Consider the following 24,762-nt stretch of genomic DNA (forward strand, 5'->3'; position numbering starts at 1 on the left):
GTTTTGTCTTTACAGCTGATGGGCAATCCCACGTAGACTGTACAGTTTTGAGGGCCCAGGGAACCCCTCATTCTGCCCACTAACAGGACCAGACATCATTCCCACCCAACATGTGCCAGAGTTCCTTTTCCTCCACACCCTTCAATGGGTCATTCTCACAGATGTGAGGTGGTAACTCATTGTGGTTTTAATTGACATTTTCCTGACAGCACATGACAAACATTTATCCATGTACCTATTGGCCACATGTGTGTCTTCTTTAGAAAAGTACCTATTTAGCTCCTCTGTCCCTGTTTTGAGTTGTTTTCTTGGAGTTGTTTTTTTTTTTTAAGATTTATTTATTTATACAAGCATTGGGTACAGTCAGAAGCTCGGGAGGGTGAGAGAATTCACCAGAGCCAGAGTGGAGAGCAGAACAGGCAGAAGGACTGAAGTACACTGCTGAGGGGAGCCGTGGGCGGCAGGAGAGGTCTGCGTGCCATGTGGGACCCTCCTCCGGTGGCCGGGGAGCAGCCGGGGATTGAACCAGCGCCGCAGAGGCTGCGGGCAGCTTCGCAACCCAACGCTCAACCTCTGCGCCACCGGGGAGCCCTGTTTTGGGGTTCTTTGTAGATTTTGGATATTATCTCCTTGTTGGATTGATGATGTACAAATAGTTTCTCCAATTCAATATTCTCTTTTCATTTTAACGATAGTTTCCTTCACTATGTAGAAGCTTTTTAGTCTGATGTGATTCCCCTGGTTTCTTCTGCTTTTGCTTCCTTGGAGCACAGAAGACACTATGGGCAGTGAAAATACTCTGCATGATATTCTCATGATGGACACAGGTCATTATACATTTGCCCAACACTCCAAGAATGGACAACACCAGAGTGAACCCAAAGGGAAACCATGACTTTGCAACTATGATGTCCGGATCCATCACTTGTAACCCACGTGTCAGTCTGGTCTTAAGACGTGATTTGAACATGATGTGTGAAGAGTTTTATAAGTTGAGGAATGAAGTGTAATTTACTTTAGAAAGCATATTTCATGCTCAAACAAGGACATTTAAATAACACTCAAGGATATGCATTAAGTCATTCCACTCCACCCCCAACACCCCAGTCAGCCAGTATCTGCTCAAATCCAGTTAGCAATTTATCTTTTCTCTTTATATACATTATACATATACATATATATGTACCTATATACATATGCATATACATACATGTATACATATACATACATATATACCTACACACACACATATATATACATCTCCATGCTCCTGTCTGGGCAACAGTGTTTGTTTTCCCATCATAAAGGAGTTCAGGCCACAGAGTTGGGGGAAACATTTGCAAATCATGAATCTGATAAAGGACTTTATCTAGAAATAATGCCCAAAACTCAATGATCAGAAAGAAATAACCCAATTTTAATAAAGACAAAAATAGTGTAATAAATGAACAGCACCTCATCTGTAGAAATGTACAAAACTTCCATACAAACAGCAACTATAGTCATAGGAAAGTAAAAATATGAACAAATGTTCAATATCACAATTAAGAACAGTGACAACCAGGAGAGACTGAAAATGCAAACTCTGCACAATACCAGGTGCTGTCCAGGGTGTGAACAATAGGAGCCTCATCACATTCATCATTTTTTTTTATTTTTTATTTATATAAGAGCTGGGGTACAGGCCAGAGTCACAGAAGGGTGAGAGGGTTCACCAGAGACAGAGCAGGAAGCAGAACAGGCAGACGGACTGAAAGTGGAGCAGGGGAGAGACAGGAGAGGTCTGCCTCACCATGTGGGATTCTCCCTGACTGGCTGGTAATCGAACTGGTGCTGCAGTGGCTGCTGACAGCTTCACAGAGATGCGCTCAACCCGCTGCGCCACCGGGGAGGAGCCCTTATCACATTCATTTTAAAAGATGCTTTAGGGGCTGAGAGACACATCAGAGCCCTGGGCACTGTCACTGCCTGGTTGAGAACAAAATAGAACTTGGTCAGAGATGAGACCACAGGAGGGACTGATGAGGGTGACTCCCCCATGGGCTCCATCTACACTGTCCCCAGGGGCGCAGGGATCACACTGCTGATGCACACTTACCTGCAGCCTGAGTGTAGCTTCCTCCTTGTCCTTCTGTGGGAAGAAACATCATGTTAGACCAGGGAGCAGTCAGGTCAGAAGACCTAATGGAATCTTTTAATCCTGCAGAACAGGGAAGATTCCAGAACTGTGAGTAAAGATCCAGGTCAGGACTGGGAGAAATGAAGAAAGCTGGTGAGGGGGGACTGGACCAAATGCCCTCTGGGCAACACCCATGTGTGTGGATGGTACTTCCCATTAACCAGGCAGGGCGGTTTTCCCTGGGACTTGAAAGCTCTCAGTGGACAAGATGCCCCCACTCCCTTCCCTACCTGAGCACTTCTTCCTCCACATCACAGCTGCAGTCACCACAGCTCCAGTGAGCACAGCTCCAAGGAGAAACAGGCCAGCAATGATGGCCACGGTGGGGATGGAAAACTGAGAAGGGGGCACTGGAAAGGAAGGGAAGAGCATACCCTGAGCCCCAGACCTTATCCTGACCCTCTGAAGGGCTCCAGAAAGACTCCTGATGGCCCTGAGACTAGCCTCAGTGCCCACATCCTCCTCCTTACCCCATATCAGGACCTGGGGCTCCAGCAGGCCTTCATGCTGCACGTGGCACGTGTATCTCTGCTCCTCTCCAGAAGGCACCACCACAGCCGCCCACTTCTGGAAGGTTCCGTCTCCCCCAGGCCTGGTCTCCACCAGCTCCATCTCCTGGGTGAGGTCCTCCCCATCTCGCTGCCAGGTCAGGGTGATGTCCGCAGGGTAGAAACCCAGGGCCCAGCACCTCAGGGTGACCTCATGCTCAGAGGTGGGGTGGTGGGTCACATGTGTCCTTGGGGGATCTGAGGTGGTAAATCAGAAAATTCACTTTGTGTTTCCTGCATGGACACTGAGGAATCCTCATGAGACCATCCTCACAATGGACAAGACAACTGGTGTGGCAGGAAGAAGCATAAAATGTAAAAAATAGGCCAGTCTGGGGGAATTTGTGAGATTCTCCTATTCCTTAGAAAGTTCTAGAATGAGGAAGGAAACCCAGGGTAGGATGAAGCAGAGGGAGTGGAACACAGACTTTTTATTCCTGACCTGGGTGGAAGGTGAATGACACAGAAAAAGCAGGAATCACATAACTGACAATGTTCTCAGACCAGAAACAAGACTGAGAGAGAAACTCGTGGTTCTCAAACAGGCCCCTGGTCAAAAGGACCCGGTGACGTGTGATGTCAGGGACTGTCTGTCTTTCTCAGGAGAGACTGGATCCCTTCACTGTCCTTCAGGAGAAGCAGGAGTCTCTGGGAGTCTCTCTAGCGCAGAACATGAAACCCAGGGGAGTCCCCCTCTTGGGACTAGAGAGAGGACTCATTTCCCGCAGTGACTCCAGGCAGGGGGGGACCGGGAGGCCTCCAGGCCCCTCTTACCCATGCGCTGAAGAGTCTCCTTCCCGTACTCCAGGAATCTGCGCAGCCACCACAAGTACCAGTCCTCCAAATTGTTCCTGAATTTCTCTGCCTCACCCTGCGCCTCCCATTGGCGCCGGGTGATCTGAGCGGCCGTGTCCACCGCGGTCCAGGAGCGCAGGTCCTCGTTCAGGGCCAGGTAATCGGCGCCGTTGTAGGCAAACTGACTGTACGCGCGGAGGAGGCGCCCCTCGGGCCCCACGTCGCAGCCAGACATCCACTGGAAGGTGTGAGACCCTGTCCCCGCCCGCGTCACCCCCCCGCACCCCCTCCCGCCGGGAATAAACTAAACAGAATGAAACGGGGTGAAAGTCCCCCGGGCTGTTCCCGGGCAGGTTGCAGAGAAGCCTGGAGGGGGAGACCCTGGGCGACCCCAGTCCGTGGGGATGGGGGTGCTGACCCGGCCCGGCCTCCCGCCAGCTCACCGGTCTCGCTCTGGTTGTAGAGGCCGCGCAGGGAGTCCAGGTGCGCTCGGGACCACAGTGCGCTGTGCCTTGCGATCTGCGACCTCCAGTCCCACACCTCCTGCCCCAGCTGCCCCGCCCAGGGCGCCTGCGGCTCCACTCTCTGGCCCGGAGAGTCGCTGTCGAACAGCCCGAACTGCGTGTCGTCCACGTAGCCCACGATGATGCACCGGGACTCCCCGAGGCCGGGCCGGGACATCGCGGTGGAGAAAAACCTCACGGAGTGGGGGCCTGGGGGCGGGAGGGGAGACCCGGGCTATTCTTCTCCCCTTCGCGGGCTCGAGTCCCAGGGGGCGCCCACGAGACAGAAAGTGGGTGAAAGACGAGTGAGAGTGAAAAGCGGCTGCGGGACGAAAATGGCCGGGACTCGGGGGGCCAGAGGAGGCTGGGGTCTCGGGGGACGGAAAGGGGCCAGGGCGGGGCGGGGCCGAGGTGGGGGGAAAACTAGGGCGGCGGCGAGGTCGCGTCTTTCCCACGCCCGCTTACGCCCTCGCTCCCGCCTCTGGGAGCGCCCTGTCCCCTCCCGACCCGCACTCACCCGCCCGGGTCTCCCTCGGGGCCGCGGCCCCCGCGAGCAGGAGCAGGAGGGCTGGGCCCCCCATCCCCCAGGACGCGCCTCCACCCGGGCTGGGGAGACGGAGTCCCGGCGGGCGGGCGAGGGCTTTGGAACGGGAGCCGCGGGGCTGCTGATTGGCTGCTCTGGAGCCCTCCAGGCAATGGGGAGTGAGCCCTGGGGTGAGTCACCAGTATCCAGGCAGGAGGACCCGCCCAGGCTGTGAGCCCAGAAACGGAACCGAGGGGAGAGGGCGAATCCCCAGCAGTCACCTTCCAGCCCTGCACCCCGCGCTGGGGACTGAGACCCAGACAGCCACACCCCGAGACCGGGACTTTGCCGCCCCCTCCTCTTCTGCTCCGAGACCTTTGCCTCACCGTGTCCCTGAGTCCAGGCCCAGGGACTGGGTCCGCAAGTCTCAGACATTTTTCTTTCAGAAACTCTGTTCAGTCTCACAAATTATTACGGATCCCATGTATAATTTTGTTATGTGGGTTACAGCTTTAAATATTTACTTTACTAGAACAAAACCTTTTTAAAAGATGTTATTGCTTCTTTACTTTAGAATATAAATAACCTGGGGCCTCCCTGGTGGCGCAAGGGGTTAAGCATCAGCACTGTGAAGTGACCTGTAGCTGCAGCAGCACCAGTTCAATCCATGGCCAGGGAGCAACCCACATGGCCCAGCAGACCTCTCCTGCCTCACCTGCTGCTCCCCTCAGCAGTGGATTTCTGTAGATCTGCCTGTTCTGCTCCCCACTCTGTCTTTGGTGAATCCTCTCACCCACCAAACCTCTGGCCTACACCCCAGTTCTTGTATGCATAAATAAATAAATCTTTTTTTAAAAAGAATATTAATAGCCTATGGTATGCTAATGATGGAGTTTTTGGAGTCAGTGGGTTTGGAGTGTGGAGTCCTTGGGTTCACTCTGGGAAAGGTTTCACCAGAGTTCCTGTTTCAGCGACACACGAAGAATTCCCCAGGCGAGTTCCTCCACAAGACAGAGACATTAGTTATATTTAAAAAACAGATTTACTAGACAAGGAACAAAAGAGTAAAGGACACTTGCATAGACACAAACGGGCAGGAAGAGCTGACCCCCCCACCCCACCCCAGAGGGACAGGTTTGCTGAGAGAGGCCTGCATGGCTACAGGTGGATGGCCTTGAGGAGAGCTGCTTCCACTGAGGGAGGTCAATGAAGAGAAGTGCAGGCATGATGCAAGTCATGGCCAGGCAGGAGGCTGCTGCCCTGCAGAGAAGAGAATTGGTGAAAAGATGCACCTGCAGAGTCACAGGTGGGCAGAGGGATTGCTGCCCCCAGCCTGTGCAGAGACTGCACTGACATAGTCTTTTTCTGTTTGGAAGGGGTCACTCCTTGTGAGCCTTCTGGTTAGTTGTTGATGTTGGATAACTATGCAGAATCTGAGAGGGACAGGAGAGTCTACAATGGGCTCAATCTCCATATCTTTACCCTTGGGCCTGTGCTCTACACAGCAGTCTGATACCCACTTGGATTTTCTGCTTTGTAATCTAGGCTTTGGAGCCTAAGGATCTTGGTTTCTAGATCTGTATCAATGGCTGTGTTAATCCCTTCTACCCGCTGCTCCTTGTGTGGGCCAGATTTCTGGTCTTGGGGCATCTCCTTTCCAGTCTTTTTCTGTTGCTCTCCTCCATCTTTCACTAACTTGACAACTTCCAGTACTACTTTTACTTTTGGGATTTGTGGTGAAAAATAAAGTGAAAATTTCTTTTTAATAATTTGATTCCAGTGTAAAGAATACTGAAGATCTTTATAACTTAGTGGAATAATATATTACTTTTAAAAAATCACACATTAGCACAAGACCCAACCAGTATGCAAGAAAGTGATGAGAACATATATTATTGAGCAAATGAATATAATAAAGATTCCAGCAGAATTTCCAGTCTTGCTGCAATTGTAACAGGGTGCTGCCCAGGGAAAGGGGAAGTTTCAGGTTCTCTTGCCCCACTCAAAAGAGGGTGGAGCTAAAGAGAAGAGAAGAAGCTGCAGAGGAGACTGAGGAAGGAAGGAAGCAGGATGGAGCCATAAGAAGACCTGGAGGAGGCACATGGAACAGAGAGACACGTGAAGAAACTATGCTTACCTTTTGGTGCTGAAACTGATGTGGGTGAGAGACCCGTGGAGAGGTGACAATGGCAGCTTTTATCTTGATTTTGAATTTGCTCTTTTCCTCCCAATCTTGTCCAGTTATTTCTGATCCTTTTCTGTGGGTCCCCACTAAAAGATGCTTTAGATTTGTGGCAGGCTTTTGGGCCTTGCTCTGGCCCGAAAGACCATTCGGGTGGTCTTTTACCCACAAGGGGATGGGTAACAAGGGTGCTTGATTTAGAAACTATATTCTTTGTCTTTTCTGTATTGTTTACTAATTGTGTTCAAGTTCCTTCCCATTACGGTCTTACATGTTTTGTGTGGATGCAGTGGATGGCAGAGCCTATTTAGAGCAGGCAGGTTTGCGGGGTCTGGGGTGCTCCTCTCCTTGTCCTGTAACACAATGAACACTCCCATGCAGGCATAATTAACAAGTTTGCTTACTCACAGCTCTTTCCCTTTTAAGATGCATGGCCAGGGCCTCAGCACTCTTATCTACAAGGCTGGGCAGTCAACCCGCTGGCCTCTCTCTTAAAGGGCATCCCCAAATGCCTGCATCTTCACCCCCTTGCCGGGCCTCCCTTGTTGGAGGACTTTGCAGCAAATGGTTGTGCCTGCTGAAAATTATGCTATTGATGGAGGACAGGAATGAAAAAAAATAAATAAATAAACTGAAAAAGGAAGCACCACACTACCAGAAACGTGGCTCTCACAAGAAGATGGGGGTAGAAGAGATTAGCATAACCGTCAACACAGTTATGGAAACTAGGATCCTTAGGCACAGACTCCACCTTGTGAAAACTAAGATCTTCAGGCACCAATGCCTGGATACATAACATCCAAGCAGGTATCAGAGCACACATCCACAGGTAAAGATGTGGAGATTGAGCCCATGGTGGAATCTGCTGTCCCTTTCAGATTCTGCTTAGTTATCCAAAATCAGCCACTAATCCTAAATCTCACAAGGAGCGGCCCCTCCCAAACAGCAGAGGACTATATCAGTGCAGTCTCTGCACAGGCTCAGGGCAGCAAGCCCACTGCCCACCTGTGTCTATGCAGATGCCTCTTTTTACCAACCCTCTCCCTCCGCAGGACAGCAGCTTCCTGCCTGCCTGCCCGTGACCTGCACCCTGCCTGGACTTCTCTGCACTGACCTCCTTCAGCGAAGGCCGCTCTCCTCAAGACTGCCCGCCTGCAACCACGCAGGCCTCTCTCAGAAAACCTGTCCCTTTCGGGGCAGCTATTCCTGTCCGCTTGTGTCTATGCAAGTGTCTTTTACTCTTCTGTCCCTTTCCCTAATAAACCTGTCCTTTAAATATAACTAGTGTCTTTGTCTCGTGGAGAAACTCGCTGGGGACCTCACCACGTGTCGCTGAAAGGGGAGCTCTGGTGAAACCTTTCCCAGAGTGACCCCAAGGACCCTGTACTCCAAACCCACAGACTTCACAAAAACCACGTCACTATCAATGTAACAGATATGGACACAGTTGTGTATAAAAGGAACCCTTGGTCTTTAAACTGGTGCTCTGACTTAGGGGGCTACCCAGGTCTGGGACCTCATGCATGAATAATAAAGCTTCTGACCTCACCATTATGAAGTACCCCTTGTTCTTCCTCTGCCTGGGGAAAAGGCCAGAATTTATTTCTACAACAAGAGGACTATGGAAATGTAACAGAATAAGAAATATTCAATGATATTATTTCAGGTTTCACTTTGCAATTAACCTTGGAGAAAATACCAAACTGTAAAGTTAAAACTGTATAGTTTTAATGTAGTATGAAAGTGGGATATTACAAATTGTCTGAAAACACTACTTCAACATATTTGTGTAAGGCAGTGTCTGCATAGTTATAGTAAGGCAGTGTGTATTTTTTCATAGACTTCAACCAGAACAACAGACTAAACGGAGACGAAAATATGAAGAAAATCCAAAGGTCTTCTAATGAGACAGACAAGAAAGACAATTGCAAAAATGTAAAAGATCCACTCTTCTCATTGGCCTGATTATTTTCAGAAATGTTATTTTTGTTAAGAATACTTTCTCGGGCCTCCCTGGTGGTGCAGCAGTTGAGCGCTGCGTTGCGAAGCTGCCCGCAGTCTCTGCAGCGCTGGTTCAATCCCTGGCTGACTGGTGAGTGTCCCACATGGCATGCAGACCTCTCCTGCCGCCCGCTGCTCCCCTCAGCAGTGTACTTCGGTCCTTCTGCCTGTTCTGTTCCCTGCTCCGGCTCTGGTGAATTCTCTCACCCTCATGCGCTTCTGACTGGATCCAGTGCTTGTATAAATAAATAAATAATTTTTTTTTTTTTTAGAAGAATACTTTCTCATTTAAAGAAAGTTTGCTGAATAAATGGTGCTGGGAAAACTGGGTCGCTACATGCAAAAGAACGAAGCTTGACTACTACCTCACACCATGCACAAAAACCAATTCAAAATGGATTAAAGAACTAGACATAAGACCTGAAACCATAAAACATATAGAAGGAAATATACACAAAACATTACATGACACGCACCTCAAAGACATCTTTACAGACACATCACCCAAAGCAGTGATAGTGAAGGCAAAGATAAACAGCTGGGACTACATCAAATTAAAGAGCTTCTGCACAGCAAAAGAGACAATAACAAAAACAAAGAGAAACCCCACCAACTGGGAGAACATTTTTGCACCCAACACTAATGATAAAGGACTGATCACAAAAATCTACAAAGAGCTGATGAGACTCAACAAAAACAAAGAAAATAATCCAGTCAAAAAATGGGCAGAAGAGATAAAAAGAAACTTCTCCAAAGAGGAAATGCAAATGGCCAACAGGCATATGAAAAAATGTTCAACATCACTTGTAATCAGGGAAATGCAAATCAAAACTACAATGAGATACCACCTTACACCAGTGAGAATGGCACATATTAAAAAAACTAGCAACAACAAATGTTGGCGAGGATGTGGAGAAAAAGGAACTCTTCTGCACTGCTGGTGGGAGTGTAAACTGGTCCAAGCACTATGAAGAGCTGTGTGGAGATTTCTTAACCTACTAAACACAGAGCTTCCATACGATCCAGCAATTCCACTCCGAGGTATTTACCCAAAGGACACAGAAACATTAATTCAAAAGGGCACCTGTACCCCTATGTTTATGGCAGCACTATTCCCAATAGCTAAGCTTTGGAAACAACCCAAATGCCCAAAATAGATGACTGGATCAAAAAGATGTGGAATATATACACAATGGATTACTACTCAGCAATCAAAAAAGATAAACTCATGCAATTTGCAGCAACGTGGATGGAGCTGGAAGGGATCATGCTCAGCGAAATAAGCCAGAAAGAAAAAGAAAAATACCATATGGTCTCACTCATAGCAGGAATTTAGAAAACCTAAATAAGAGACCAGGATAAAGACTAATTGCAATAAAGTAAAAAATCAAAATCAACAAGCAACTATAGACCAGAGACACACTACAGTGGGGGCGGGGGGAGAAGAAGAGGGATTACGGTCAGAAAAAGGGCTGGGAATTGTGTGGGGAATATAACCAAAATGAAAATGCATACATTATGCAAAAATGAAAAATGATGTAAGAAGTGTATAAAATAAAGTAATTTATTAAAAAAAAGAATACTTTCTGTCCACATGCATTGGGTTATTCATATTATTCCAAATGAAATAGTTACATGATTAAACACAGCTTTATTCCCAGTGTGGTAATATGGGGAGCGATATCTCATACACAAAAGTATACTTGGTGTCCTCACTTATTTACTGGAAGGAAAATGACTGAGAATCGCAGACCCAGTGCTTGGGTCATGGAGACAGGGTGAGGAAGCTTTGGGTGAGGAGAGGAGGGGCCAGAGCAAAGCCCCAGGGCCCTAGTCTGGTTCTCATAGTTCCAGGCCCCAGGGCTGTCTCTAGGGCAGGAAGGTTACTGTTGGGGATACCCCACTGCCCCCCTTTGCTTCACTTCTGTTTCACCACCTGTGTTGGGCCCTGGACCCTTGTGAATGCTCATCCCCAGTTCTCATTCCCCAGTGCCTCGATGGTTCCCAGGGAAGCCAATCAGCATGGTCCCCAGGTAAGTTTTCACCCACCAGCCTAGAGTCAGAAGCTCCCCAGACCTCAGTAGTGCTGGTCATGGGGCCCCAACCCTTGTCCTGCTGCTTCTCTCCAGGGCTGTGGCCCAAACCTGGGCTGGTGAGAGCAGGGAGGAGGGAAAAGGCTTCTCTGATAGAGGATATTGCTTTAGGCTCCTCTGTCCTCCCATGGTTCCTCTCAATCCTAGTCCCTTTCTGTCCCCCCACCCTAGCGCCCTCTTCTGTCCCCCTGAGTCCCACTCCTTCTCCACCTGATGCCCCTTTTCAAGCTCTCGAGCCTCCTCCCTTCCTGAACACTTTCTCCCCTCATGCCCCATCTCCCTGGGACTCAGGACCAGTGCAGGAAGGAGGTTCAGCCTGACTTTCACCGTCCTGCCCCCAGGCTCCCACTCTTTAAGGCTTTTAGAAATAAAGACCTCCCAGCCCAGCCTCCAGGAGCCCTGGTACATCGCAGTGGGCTACATGGACCACGCACAGTTCAGGTGGTTTGACAGCAACTCTCTAGGTCAGTGCGGAGGTGCTGGAGCCCAGGGTGGAGCAGGTGGAGCAGGAGGACCTGAACAAGGAGAGAGAACCAAAGACAATAGGCACAGAGGTTCAAAGCTGCCCTAATGGCTCCTGGAGGACCTGCATGGCTGCTACAACCAGAGCTAGGACAGTGAACAATGCTTGCCCAGGGCCCGGTCACAGCTCCCATTCCCCAGACCTTTGCCCCTAGTCAGGGTTGCAGTGATTCCCAGAGGCTATGGCACCTGCCATAGTGGAGGAGGGAGTTTGGGTAAAGCACGAAATGAACAACCCAGAGGGCAGGTACTTGGAGTGGATCCCAAGTCTCCTGGAGATGGGGAAGGAGGCGCTGCAGCTCAGAGGTAAGAGGGGCTACAGGGCCTTTGATCTCCCTGAGGCTCACACCCCACAGGGAAAATGAATGGTCAGAAATCGCCCCCTTCTGGTCAAAGAGAGAACTGTCTCTCAAGTTTTCAAGCTCTGTATAGAGACTGGCCCAGAGGGTCCTATTGTTTCTGAAGGACAGTTAAGGAATCCAGTTTCTCCTGAGAAAGAGGGGAGACCATCCCTGAAATCGCCCTGCGCAGGACCCTTTTCACCAGCAGCCATCTTAGGAACAATGAGTTTCTCTTTTGAGATCTTGTTTTTTGGTCAGAGAGCATTTTTGGAGATCTCACTCCCACCTGTCTGTGTCATCACCCTCCACCCAAGTCAGCAACAAAATGTTTAGAGACCTGCATCCCACCCTGGGCTCTCACCTACTATCCCAGACTCCCAGACCAGGCTGGTTTCTGAGGTTTGTGCTTCTTCCCTCCAAGCATGTTTTCCTGTCCATTCTGAGGATGGTCATGAGGCTGCTTCAGTGACCATAGAGGAAATAGAAACCATAAAATGTCCGATTCTAACCACTCAGGCCCCCAAAGGGCATGTGTGACCCAGCACCCCATCTCTGAGCATGACATCACCCTGAGGTGCTGGGCCCTGGGCTTCTACCCTGTGAACATTACCCTGACTTGGCCCAGTACACGGAGCTGGTGGAGACCAGGCTTGGGGGATGGAAACTTCCGGAAGTGGGTGGCTGTGGTGGTGCCTTCTGTAGAGGAGCAGAGATACATGTGTTATGTGCAGCATGAGGGGCTGCTGGAGTCCCTTATCTTGAGATAGGGTAACTAGGGGGACTTGGGCATGGAGCCTATTCTCAGGAGAATCAGAAGCCTTCTGAGAACTTCTAAGGGTCAGACTAAGGACTGGGGTCTCCCCTTCCCTTCCCTTCCAGTGCCCCCTCCTTAGCCCTCCATCCCCACTGCGGGCATCACTGCTGGCCTGGTTCTCCTTGGAGCTGTGCTCACTGGAGCTGCGGTGGCTGCAGCTGTGATGTGGAGGAAGAAGCGCTGAGGTGGGGAAGGGAGTGGGGGATCTTGTCCACTGGGGGCTTCCATGTCCCAGGGAGAACTTGCCCTGCCTGGTTAATGGGAAGTACCATCCACACACGTGTGTTGCCCAGAAGGCATTTGGTTCAGTCCCCCCTCACCTCCTTTCTTCATTTTTCCCAGTCCTGACCTGGGTCTTTAGTCACAGTATTCCAGGATTAGAAGATTCCTTAAAGACTGCGTGGGCTGACTCCTCCCTTGTCTCACATGATGATTCTTCCCACAGGAAGACAAGGAGGAAGCTACACTCAGGTTGCGGGTAAGTGTGGATCAGGGGTTTGATCCCTGAGGCCCTGGGGATAGTGTTGATGAAGCCATTCAGTTTCCATTCATGATGATGATTTTCATGTCTTCAAATCTTAAGGCCACTTATTAATGGCTCAGCTCACCATACAGACATTCACCTCTTTGACTTCAACTGTGGACAATAATTTACATTGTGGGGTAGAATTGGAGGGGCATTCTTCCTTTGAAGGAAAGAGACCACATGTATGTGAAGAAGGTGACGAAGGAAAGCACAGCAGCAAGCAGGAAATGGTTGTAAAAATGAGAAATTAGGGCATTGCTGGTGGTGCAGGCAGTTGAGTGCAGTGCTGTGAAGCTGTCCGCAGCCTCTGCAGTGGCACGGCAGACCTCTCCTGTCTTGCCCGCTGCTCCCCTCAGCAGTGTATTTCAGTCAGTCTGCCTGTTCTGTTCCCCACTCTGTCCCTGGTGAATCCTCTCACCCTCCTGCACATCTGGCCTGCACCCCAGTTCTTGTATGAATAAATCTTTTAAAAAAAGGAGAGAGAGAGAGAAATGACTCAACGCTGACTTTACGAAGACTGAGCACATTATTTTTTTTTTTGGTATGTCATGGCGCATTCTGTCCTTGTTGTCTTCCATGGATTTTATGGTTTCTGGTCTTAAGTCCAGCCTATTATCCATTTTGAGTTGAGTTTTGTGTGAGGTGGGAGACAGTGGTCTAGTTTCATTCTTTTGCACGTGGCTGTCCAGTGTCCCCAGCACCGTTTATCGAAGAGCCTTTCCTTGTGACCCCCTCATCTTAACCTTGTCTACATAAACTTCACTGGATGGCACGTTGGAGAAAGGGGTTTACTTCTTCCCATCAGTAGTTGTATTTTAAAATCACAATTCATTTTATGTTCTCCATTGTCTTTCAGCAACCTTAGGTGTTTACCTGGAACTATTTCAAAGCTCTTGAAAGGATCGAAAGATTAGCGGCATATGTCCATTAAAGAGGAAAGTAAATGATGAACCCATCTGGATCAGGACAATTAATATCTGACAAGACAGAACAGGGAACAGTGTGGGCTGACAGAACAGCAGGAACAGGCCCTGAAAGGCTGGGAGAGGCAGTGAGGGGGTGAGTGTCCTTCCTGCAGGGTGTCCAGAATCCCCTAGTGTTGTCCAGGGACACCTGCCCTGTGCTCTGTACCCCCCTCTTTTCCCTCTCCACTTGGAACAAAAGGAAGCATTAATGGGGAGACATGTGTCCTCCTGGGGCAGTTTTGAGTCCCAGTCACTTCCTGCTCCCCTCCCCATGAGGTGGGTGGATTTAGGGGCTGCACTGTGTTGAGAGCTGGGGTGGGGGTGGTTTACATCCTGCAGCTGCAGCCCCACCCCCCAGGAAGTCTGGCTGGTCATCTACCCTGGGGAGAGGGGGCTTGGTAGTGCCAGAAAGGCACAGAGCTGATTCTCTATGAGCTGAGCAAACGTGTAAAGAAAAGCCCTGGAGCCCTCGGTGGTTTTCTCAGGCTTTTATTGATCTTTTGCATGTAGTGTGACAACCAGGTACACAGCAGACAGGGGTGCTGGGGTGCCAGGAGGCTGGCACTCTTTACTGGGCTCTCTGGCAGTTGTCCCTCTCCTGTGTTCTCTGCTTCTCTCCGCCAATATAAATACTGCAGCCCTGGCCCACAGAAGTAAACAAGCAACTGAATATAACAGTGTAACAAAATGCAGGTGTTCCATCAGGCATGGGATGCTTATGGCGGGAGGGCAGAAAAGCCTGACAATCATTTGCCCTGCAGGGTGGGTAACTTTCAGTGTTTTGTTGGGAAACTGTTATCCCATTGTAACAGGATGGTCTCCAGGAAAGGGGGAGCTTCCAGGTTTCCTGCCCCACCCAAAAGGAGGGTGGAGCTGAGCTGGGAGAGAAGAAGCTACAGAGGAGACTGAGGAAGGAGAATGGAGCCAGAGGAGACCTGGAGGAGGCACATGGAGCGGAGAGAAACGTGAAGAAACTGCGCTTGCCTATTGGTCGTGGACTGGGTGACACAGATGTGGGTGAGACCCGTGGGGAGGTGACAATGGCAGCTTATCCCTTGATTTTGATTTTGCTCTTTTCCTCCCATACTTGTCTGGTTGTTTCTGATCCTTTTTTGTGGGTCCCCACTGGAGGATGCTTTAGACTTGTGGCAGGCTTTGGGGCCTTGCTCTGGGCCAATCCCATTTGGGTAGACTTTTACCCACGAGGGGATGGATAACTTTGGGTGCTTGATTTAGAAACTATATTCTTTGTCTCTTCTGTATTGTTCCCTAATTGTATTAAATTTACTTTTCATTAAAGTCTCGTATGTTTTGTGTTGATGGGGCAGATGGCAGAACCTATTTAGAGCAGGCAGGTTTGTGGGGTCAGGGGGCCCGTCTCCCTGCCCTGTAACATCATCTTCCCTTCCCCTCTGGCGCTCCTCTGGTGTGTTCTTTCACACTCAGAGTGTGCTCTGCCTTTATGAGGCAGATGGCAGAAGCCATTTGGAGCATACAGATTTGGGTGTCCCGGGTACCCCTCATTCTGCCTGCTGATTGAGGGTGTTTTCTCTGATCAGGACTCATTTCCCTTCTCTACTGCTCTGCCTCCACTGGATCCTCACCCAGAGGCAGAGGTCCCCCAGGAGGGGGACTAAGCCCTCAGTGGGGATCTGACCAGGTTCCTTCTGTCTGAGGCAGGACCTTGTCTTCGGCCCTGGCAGGTCAGGGCTTGGGAGGGACTGACCTTCAGGTGAACTAAAGGAGCAGACAGAGCAGAATAGAACAGGGGCCTGTGGGGGGGACCCACAGGCCTTGGGGACAATATTGTGTGTCCTGATGCTTCTCCATGACACCTGCTCACACTGAGGGGGGCAGGACCACAAGCAGGCGCTGGCCTGTCCTTCATGGGGGGCCTGGGTCTGGGCCTCTGACCTGGGAAGTCACTGGGTGATGATGAGGAGGGAAGAGCAGTTTGCACCCGGGACCAGGTGCTGGCAATGGAGGGGTCCAGTGTTTTGAGCAGAGTGGGTCTGGGGTGTGGGTTCCACGGGGTGGGAAGGGAAGGGAGGATGTTTTTTTCCAATAAACCTCTTGGTCTCTAGCAGCACAGAGGCTCAGCAGCCCTGAGAGGAGCCAGGTGTGTCCTTGGTCTCAGGGCCTAAGGAGTCACCAGGAAGGGCCCTGCTCCTGCTGGTGGGGGTCCCTGGGCCCTTCTCCCCCCTGAGCCCAGAGCTCCTGGCTGCCCTGCTCCTCTGTGTGGGCCTGGCTGCCTCTTGCCCTGTCTCTCCCCAGACTTGAGGAGATGGCGCCTGCTCCTGTCCCAGCTCTGTGCTCTGCCTCGTCCCCTCCCTGCTGCTCCTCCTCCAGCTGCTCCCCGGGGTCCGAAGGTGAGTGTGATGACCGAAGGGCATGATGGCTCAGAGTAGGATCTCTATGAACCCATGCAGAAGTGTGAAGGAGTCCTCGAGCCCTCAGTGGCTTTTTCAGGCTTTTATTGGGATTTTCAGGCTCTTATTGGGCACACCCCTGCCTGCCATGTGCCTGGGGGCCAGGAGGCTGGCAGGCCTCCTAGCCCCGGGTGAATCTTCACTTTTTTTTTTTTTGCTCCCCCAGCAGTGTATTTCAGTCAATCTGCCACTCTGTCTCTGGTGGATCCTCTTACCCCCCACCCCTTCCCTCATCGCAGGCTTTACCCCAGCCCTTGTATGCATAAATAAATAAATCTTTAAAAAAAAAAAAAAAGAATCTTCACTCTTTCTGGGAGCGCCAGCATTCTCTCATGGTCTCGTTCTCTTCTGGTCGTTTTCCATTCTGCGACGCTGCCCTTATAAGCCCCGTCTCAGCCCTGGTGCACCCACCTATGCATGCCCACACCCTTCTCAGGTGCCCGCCATCAGACATGCATTCAGGACCGCAGGGATCCATCATCAATCCTAATGGCGGAAGAGCAGAAAAGCCTGACAATCATTTACCCTACAGTGTCCTCCCTGTTCTGTGGAAGTGGAAACTGTCCAAAGTAATGTTGAAACTGATGGTGAAGGGGAAAGCAATGAAACAACTGATGCAGTAAAAGGGCCCATCACACCCGCCTGGCACAATTAGCACATTTACCATCTTAGCATTTGCAAGTTCCCCTGTGAGCAATTTATGACTGGTCTCTATCTTTTTTTTTTTTTAAAGATTTTTATTTTATTTATGTAAGAACTGGGGTACAGGCCAGATGAGCGGGAGGGTGAGAGGATTCACCAGAGACAGAGCGCGGAACAGAACAGGCAGACTGACGAAATACACTGCTGAGGGGAGCAGGGGGCGAGACAGGAGAGGTCTGCTTGCCAGGTGGGTTGCTCAGAGGCCGGTGTGGATCGAACCGGCACTGCAGAGGCTGCGGACAGCTTCACAGCGCTGTGCTCAACCGCCTGTGCCACCAGGGAGGCCCTGGTCTCTACCTTAAGAGGGCCTCATTCCAAAAGAAAGGAGTCAAGTGGCTGGCTCCTTCCCCCTCCCATAGCACAGATCCTTGTCTAACCACCCCTCCCCGCCTTTGTCTAAACAGCCCTGTGCTCTACCAAATGGTCTGCGCACTACAAAAAAAAGGAAATCTGTCAAATTTATCAGCGTAACAAATGCTGAAATTTCTGAGTATAAATGGAAATCTTTGTGTATGTTCGTGGCCCAGGTATTAGAAGGGAGACTCTCCTGTTTGGTGCCCACTAGTGTGATAATAATGAAACCTGTACCCACTTGTCCTTGGAGTGCCCTTTGGTCCTTTCTAGCCTGGCAAAATAGTTTTCGAGTAGGTAGGGCCCTGGGGTCTGGAGCTCTTCCTTCAGGAAGGATGGCTATGTGGGGGGACCCTGGCTCTAGAAAAATTGGGGTACTTCCCAGGGGAGAGAGAGGGATCGAAACAGAAGAGGGAAGAACACAAAGGACAATGCTGATGGTGCGTGGGTGAACTGGTGGTGGGAATTTTAAGGGGACTACACCTGAGAGTGTTACAGGGCAGGGAGAGGGGCACCCCAGAACCCCCAAACCTGCCTGCTCTAAATAGGTTCTGCCATCTGCCTCATCAACACAAAACATATAAGACTTTAATGGAAAGGAACTTTAATACAATTAGTAAACAATACAGAAAAGACAAAGACTATAGTTTTTAAATCAAGCACCTAAAGTTACCCGCCCTCTCGTGGGTAAAAGTTCACCCAAACAGGATTGGCCTCGAGCAAGGCCTGAAAGCCTGCCCCAAGTCTAAAGCACCTTCTGGTGGGGACCCACAGAAAAGGATCAGAAACAACCAAACAAGTCTGGGAGGAAAAGAGCAAAATCAAATCAAGACAAAAAACACCATTGCCACCTCCCCATGAGTCACCCACATCTGTTTCAACCAGTCCACGACCAAAAGGCAAGCACAGTTTTTTCACAGTTCTCTCTGCTCCATGTGCCTCTTCCAGGTCTCCTTCTGGCTCTCTGTCCTGCTTCCTTCCTTCTCCAGTTTCCTCCTCCAGCTTCTGCTCCTCCCTGATCAGCAATACCCTACCTTGGGTGGGGCAGGGAACCTGGAACTTCCCCTTTTCGTGGGAACTACCCTGTTACAAGAGGAGAAAGCATACATTCCACAAAAATGAAGAATGATGTGATAGATAGATAGATAGATAGATAGATAGATAGATAGATAGATAGATAGACAGATAGACAGATACATAGATATAAATGATGGGGGTGCTCCCCAAAAACTATTGTGATGACACAGTTAAGAGCAGTCTCTGAGCTGTAACAAGAGGGGGAGGGATGACAATTGCTCAGTCAGGGGTTATGATGTTTCAAAAAGTGAACTAACAAAAATGTGAAAATACCTATCCCCTCATTTTTTACTTTTGATTTATTTGTATCATACACTTGTCAGTTAACTTAGGGGGAAGAAACAGACACCTTATAAGGGAAAACCAATCAGGTTAACTTCAGACTTCTCTGAAGAAACAATAACAACAGTACAAAACACAATAAAGCAAAAACAGACAATTATAAATGAGAGACACACTGGAGGGGAGGAGGAGGGAGAGGGATCAGAAGGAGGAAGTGAGGAGCACAAGGGTCTGTGGTGCTGGTGCACAGATACATTGGTGACAGAAATTCTATGGGGACTACACCCGAGGGTGGGGGAGCAATTATTGTTTAAAAATGAACAATGATGTAAAAAATAAAAATTTTTAAAAATTAAAAAAAAGAAACACTTGTCAGTTACTAATTCATTTAACTCCACCAATATTTATATGTTATGTGCTTGGTGCTGTGTACAAAACAGAGACATTCCTAACTTCAGAGAGCTGCTTTCATGCAGGAGACAGTGAATAATAAAGACAAGAAACCCACCCCATCCTGTAGAGGGGCTGAGAGGAGGGACAGGCAGGGAGCAGGTGGGGCAATAAGAAAGGGGGTTGTGGGGGCAGCTGTGTCCATCAAGGGGGTCAGTGCAGATGGTGGGATGGAAGCAAAGCCCTGGGAAGGGGATGTTTGGGAGTGAGGTTCCCATGGAGGGAACAGCCTGTGGTGGGCTGGCTGGTGCCAGGGGTGCAAGGGCAGAGGGGGTGAGGATCAGCTAGAGCAGAGGGAGAGGGAGGGACACAGGAGTGGGTGTCAGAGGCCTGGGAAGGGGCCACCCTGTGAGGCTGGGGGTAACTGTGGGGATGGGGCGCCCCTGGCAGGCTGTGAGCAGACCAGGGCCTGAATCAGCTCCCAGGTGGCAGAAGAGACTAGCCTGTGTGTCTCCAGGTGAGACAGGAGGGGCTCAGACCAAGCTGGGGCAGCACAGGTGAGAAGTGGCTCTTTGGAGGTTCAGGGGGCTCCTGAGGACAGTACAGTCCTGTCCTGTCTTCCCAGGCCTCATCAGGTGGAGGGCTCTGAGTGGGGAGCAGGCTGGGTGAAGCTTTTTCTTCTTTTTTCAATTGAGGTAACATTAATTTACACACTGCACAGATGTGAGGTGTAGAGCTTCTCAGCAGGCAACTGTATATTTCACACACACCCACCAGCAAAAGTCCAATCACAATCCTTCACCAAGATATTCCCTCTACCCTCCGTCTCCTCTGGTGACTGCCATTTTGTTGTGGTTGTTGATTGCTTTTTTCCCTTCATATTCCACAAATCAGTACAATCCTATGGTATCTGTCTTTCTCAATTTGACATAGCATAATTCCCTGAAATTCTATCCACATTGCTGAAAATGGCGAGATTTCTTCTTTTTGCAGTATCTGAGTACTATTCCATTATGTGTGTGTATGATGTATGTAAATCACATTTTGTTAATCCTTTCATCTGTTCTTTAGAACTTGGGTTGTTCCCTATTTTGGCAATTGTAAATAGCACTGCAATGAAAATAGGGGCCCTGTCTTGTTTTGAATAAGTGTTTTCTTATTCATCAGGTCAATATCCAGAGGTGGAAATACTGGATCATATTGCAATTCTTTTTTATTTTTTTGAGAACCACCGTATTGTTTTCCCAAATGGCTGCACCAGTTACATCCAGCCAATAGTGCACAAGGGACCTTTAATCGTTGTTCCTCACAGAATTTATTTCTTGACTTTTGATAATAGACATTTTTACTGGTGTGAGTGGAAATCTAATTGATTTTTTTCAAATGTTGACCCATCCTTGTGTTGCTGAGATAAACCCCACTCAGTCATGACATGTGATCCTTTTTCATGTATAATTGAATTTGGCTTGCTAAGGTCTTGTTGAGGATGTTTGCATCTATGTTCATCAGGGATTGGTCTGTAGCTTTCTTTTTTGTGTGATGTCCTTCTCTGCTTTTGGCATCAAGGGAATGTTGGGCTCATGAGATGTGATGGCAGCATTCCCTCTTCCACACTGATCACAGCCCTTCAGATTCTCCAATATCTCGTCCCCATAGCAGCCTCGTGGGACCCGGAGCTGGAGCCTCTGAGTGAGGCCCCTCCTACTGCCGCCCCCTCAGAGACTGTGGAGATGCCAGATCTTTGTTTTAGGTGCAAAGTATGAAGTGATTTGGTACAGACCATTAAAAAAATTAAGGCGATAAAGTGATTAGTGGCTATTTTCTCAAAAGAAACAGGTGCTCCAGACTAGCTCACGTGACAGTCAAGGTCCTGATAACTATGAGCTGTCAGGCCAGGATTCCATGTCCCTTGAAGTGTCCTTCAAAATAAATGTGATTGTAAAAACTATTTCTACTGCTTTTAGATTCCATTTAATTTTGCTGTTCATTTATTTTTCACACTATCCCCAGAGCAGTGTCTGCAGAGTCATGGCACAGAGGGGCTCTCTGGCTTCCTGCAGATGTGAGCGGGGCTGACTCTGACCCACCTGCAGGGAGTGGAGCCCTGGAGCCCCAGAATCAGCCTCCAGGGTTGGTCTTCCAGGGTGGCCCAGGCCTTGCTCTGCTCTCCTCTTGGAACCCTGAATCTCCCTGGCACCCCAGCATTCATGCACTGAGGGGGGATATTCTGCATTGGGGGCTTCCCTTATACATCTATATCCCCCATCTCTCTGCCATCTGCAGCATTAAAACAAAACATCTAAGTTCCTTTAATGGAAAGGAACTTCACTACAATTAGTGTGCAACAAAGAGAAAGGAAAGAATAAAGTTTCCAAATCAAGCACCAAAGTCACCACCCCCTCGTGGGTAAATGTTCGGCCAAACGGGGTTGGCCCAAAGCAGGGCCTGAAAGCCTGTCACAGTCTAAAGCACCTCCTGGTGTGGATCATAGAAAAGGGTGGACGGGGCTGACAAGTCTGAAAGGAAAAACCAAAATCAAGATAGAAGCTGCCATTGTCACCTCCACATGGATTTCTCACCCACATCTGTGTCACCCAGTCCAAGGCCAAGAAGCAAGTGCAGCTTCTCTGCCCCATGTGCCTCCCCCAGGTCTCCTTCTGCCTCCATCCTGCTTCCTTCCTCCTCAGCCTCCTCTCCAGCTGCTTCTCCCTGCTCAGCTCCACCCTCCTTGGGTGGGGCAGGAGCCTGGATCCTCCCCTGGGGAACCCCCTGTTACAGTCCTCTCCATCACCAGAATGTGCCTGTGTGTGGGTGACACCAGCCCTGCAAGGATGGGCAAGGCCCCAGATGTGCGCAGTCCTCTGGGCAGTTACAGGCCAGCACTGCTGCATCCCCCCAGGTGAGACAGACGCTCCAGCCCCCCAGTGAGAGCCCATGTCACCCACACCGACCTTCCCCCTCAGTGGCCCCTGTGCTGCCCCTTCCCTGCCCGGTCCTCTCTGGCTCCCCCTGCACTCCTTTCCACCTGTGTCCCCTAAAGTCCCCATTTCCATCCTCTGCTCTCTTTTCCAGGAGCCTCCCCATCCTCCTAGCCAGTGCCCTGGGGGCTCTCCTAGGCCCTCCCCTGATCCAAAGGATAGGAAATATCAGGCAATTCCCAGGAGGAGGGGCTTTCGTCCTTGGAAGCAGAAGCAGAAACAAATTACAGGGACACTGGAATCTAAGTTTTCATCCCAACAGACTGAGGCAATCTTTATATTTGGGGATTTGCCCAGAACCTAGGAACCAGTTATATCCTGGAGACCACTGGAAACTAAAAATAAGGACACTGATCTTTGCCTTCACTATCACTGCTTTGGGTGATGTGCTTGTAAAGATGTCTTTGATGTGCATATCACGTAGTGTTTCGCCTATATTTCCTTCTATGTATTTTATGGTTTCAGATCTTATGTCTAGTTCTTTAATCCATTTTGAGTTGATTTTTGTGTATGGTGTGAGATAGTGGTCAAGCTTCATTCTTTTACATGTAGTGACCCAGTTTTCCCAGCACCATTTATTGAACAAAATTTCTTTGCTCCAATGCATATTCTTTGCTCCTTTGTCAAAGATTAGTTGACCATAAATCTGTGGGTTTATTTCTGGATTTTCTATTTGATTCCATTGGTCTGTGTGTCTGTTCTTGTTCCAATACCATGCAGTTTTGATGATTATGGCTTTGCAGTATAGTTTGAAATCTGGGAGTGTGATGCCTCCATTCCCTTCTTCTTTTTTTTTTTTTTTTTCAGAAGAGCTTTGGCTATTCGGGGTTTTTGGTGATTCCATATAAGTCTCATCAATAATTGTTCTATTTCTTTGAAGAATGACATTGAAAATTTTATTGGAATAGCATTGAATCTGTATATTGCTTTTGGTGGGATGGCCATTTTAATAATGTTTATTCTTCCAATCCATGAGTAAGGGACTACATCAAATTAAAGAGCTTCAGCACAGCAAAAGAGACAATAACAAAAACAAAGAGAAATCCCACCGAATGGAGAATATTTTTGCACACAACACTAATGATAAAGGACTGATCACAAAAATCTGCAAAGAGCTAATGATACTCAACAACAACAAAGAAAATAATCCAGTCAAAAAATGGGCAGAAGAGGTAAAAAGAAACTTCTCTGAAGAGGAAATGCAAATGGCCAACAGGCACATGAAAAAATGTTCAACATCACTTGTAATGAGGGAAATGCAAATCAAAACTACCATGAGATACCATCTTACACCAGTGAGAATGGTACATATTAAAAAAACTAGCAACAACAAATGTTGGGGGAGGTTGTGGAGAAAAAGGAACTCTCCTGCACTGCTGGTGGGAGAGCAAACTGGTCCAACCACTATGGAGCTGTGTGGAGATTTCTTGACCTACTAAACATAGAGCTCCCATGTGATCCAGCAATTCCACTCCTAGGTATTTACCCAAAGGATACAGAAACATCAATTCCAAATGGCACCTGCACCCCTAAGTTTATAGCAGCACTGTTTACAATAGCTAAGCTTTGGAAACAACCCAAATGCCCAAAAATAGAGGACTGGATCAAGAAGATGTGGTACATATACACCATGGAACATTACTCAGCACTCAAAAAAGATAAACACATGCAATTTGCAGCAACATGGATGGCGCTGGAAGGGATCATGCTCAGCGAAATAAGCCAGAAAGAAAAAGAAAAATACCGCATGGCCTCACTCATAGCAGGAATCTAGAAAACTTAAATAAGGGACCAGGAAAATGAATAACTCTAAGAAAGTGAAAATCAAAATCAACAAACAAGTATGAACCAGAGACACTCTGTGAGGAGTGGGGTGAGGGGAGGGGAGGGATTGGGGTCAAAATAAGGGGGTGGCAATTGTATGGGGAATATAAAAATAAAATTTATAAAAAAAAAAAAAAAAAAGGACTTCTGACCTGACACTGGACTTGGGCGCCCCCTTGTGTGCAGATCCCTGTCCTGCCGCCGGGAGCCCAGGGAGCCTGGGGAGGGCCTGGCTGAGCAGGAGAAAGGGCGGCTCTGGGCTCCTGTGCTCAGCCCTGTGGCCACACGGGGGCGCTGCCGCGCTGCTCCGGATTCTGGTGGCGCCGCCAGGACGGGGCGGGGGCTGAGGTGGGCAGAGTTGGGGGTCCTGGGGGGCGTCGTCCTGGGGAGAGATGCTCTGTGAGGAGTCAGAGAAGCAGAGCTCAGAGGAGAGGAGACACCGGAGCCTGCCCTTGTGTGAAGTTTCCGTCTTTTCTCCCAGAACCCCTCTCTCCAGTCCCTGGATGGTGATACCTGGGAGAACTGGAAAAGAAAATTTTTTTCTTCCACAACCTATTCAATATTGAGGGCATTTAAAAAATATATTTAGGGCCTCCCTGGCAGAGCAAGGAGCTAAGACACAGCAGTTTGAAGCTCTCCGCAGCCACTAAGGCATGAATTTGATCCCCAGCCAGGGAGCTGCCCATATGGCACGTCAGACCTCCCCTGTTTTGACCGCTCCTCCCCTCAGCAGTGCA

At 49.2% G+C, this 24,762-nt stretch overlaps 1 protein-coding gene across 1 annotated transcript in view; it reads right to left on the minus strand.

Moving 5' to 3' along the window:
• Nucleotides 1-1,344: 1,344 nt before the first annotated feature.
• Nucleotides 1,345-24,762, minus strand: part of LOC311188305 (patr class I histocompatibility antigen, A-126 alpha chain-like) — a gene marked incomplete at its 5' end in the record, with an annotated part of 162,461 nt that continues 139,043 nt past the window's right edge. The window contains 6 exons of the mRNA XM_084259430.1: nucleotides 1,345-1,964; nucleotides 2,095-2,131; nucleotides 2,410-2,529; nucleotides 2,650-2,925; nucleotides 3,502-3,777; nucleotides 3,966-4,235. Coding sequence (XP_084115556.1) covers nucleotides 1,925-1,964; nucleotides 2,095-2,131; nucleotides 2,410-2,529; nucleotides 2,650-2,925; nucleotides 3,502-3,777; nucleotides 3,966-4,235 — 1,019 coding nt within the window. The 3' untranslated portion in view covers nucleotides 1,345-1,924. The remainder of the gene's footprint in view (nucleotides 1,965-2,094; nucleotides 2,132-2,409; nucleotides 2,530-2,649; nucleotides 2,926-3,501; nucleotides 3,778-3,965; nucleotides 4,236-24,762) is intronic.

Source organism: Talpa europaea (genome assembly GCF_964194135.1).
Source record: "Talpa europaea genome assembly, chromosome: 2".
In the NCBI taxonomy this organism is placed as follows: Eukaryota; Metazoa; Chordata; class Mammalia; order Eulipotyphla; family Talpidae; genus Talpa; species Talpa europaea.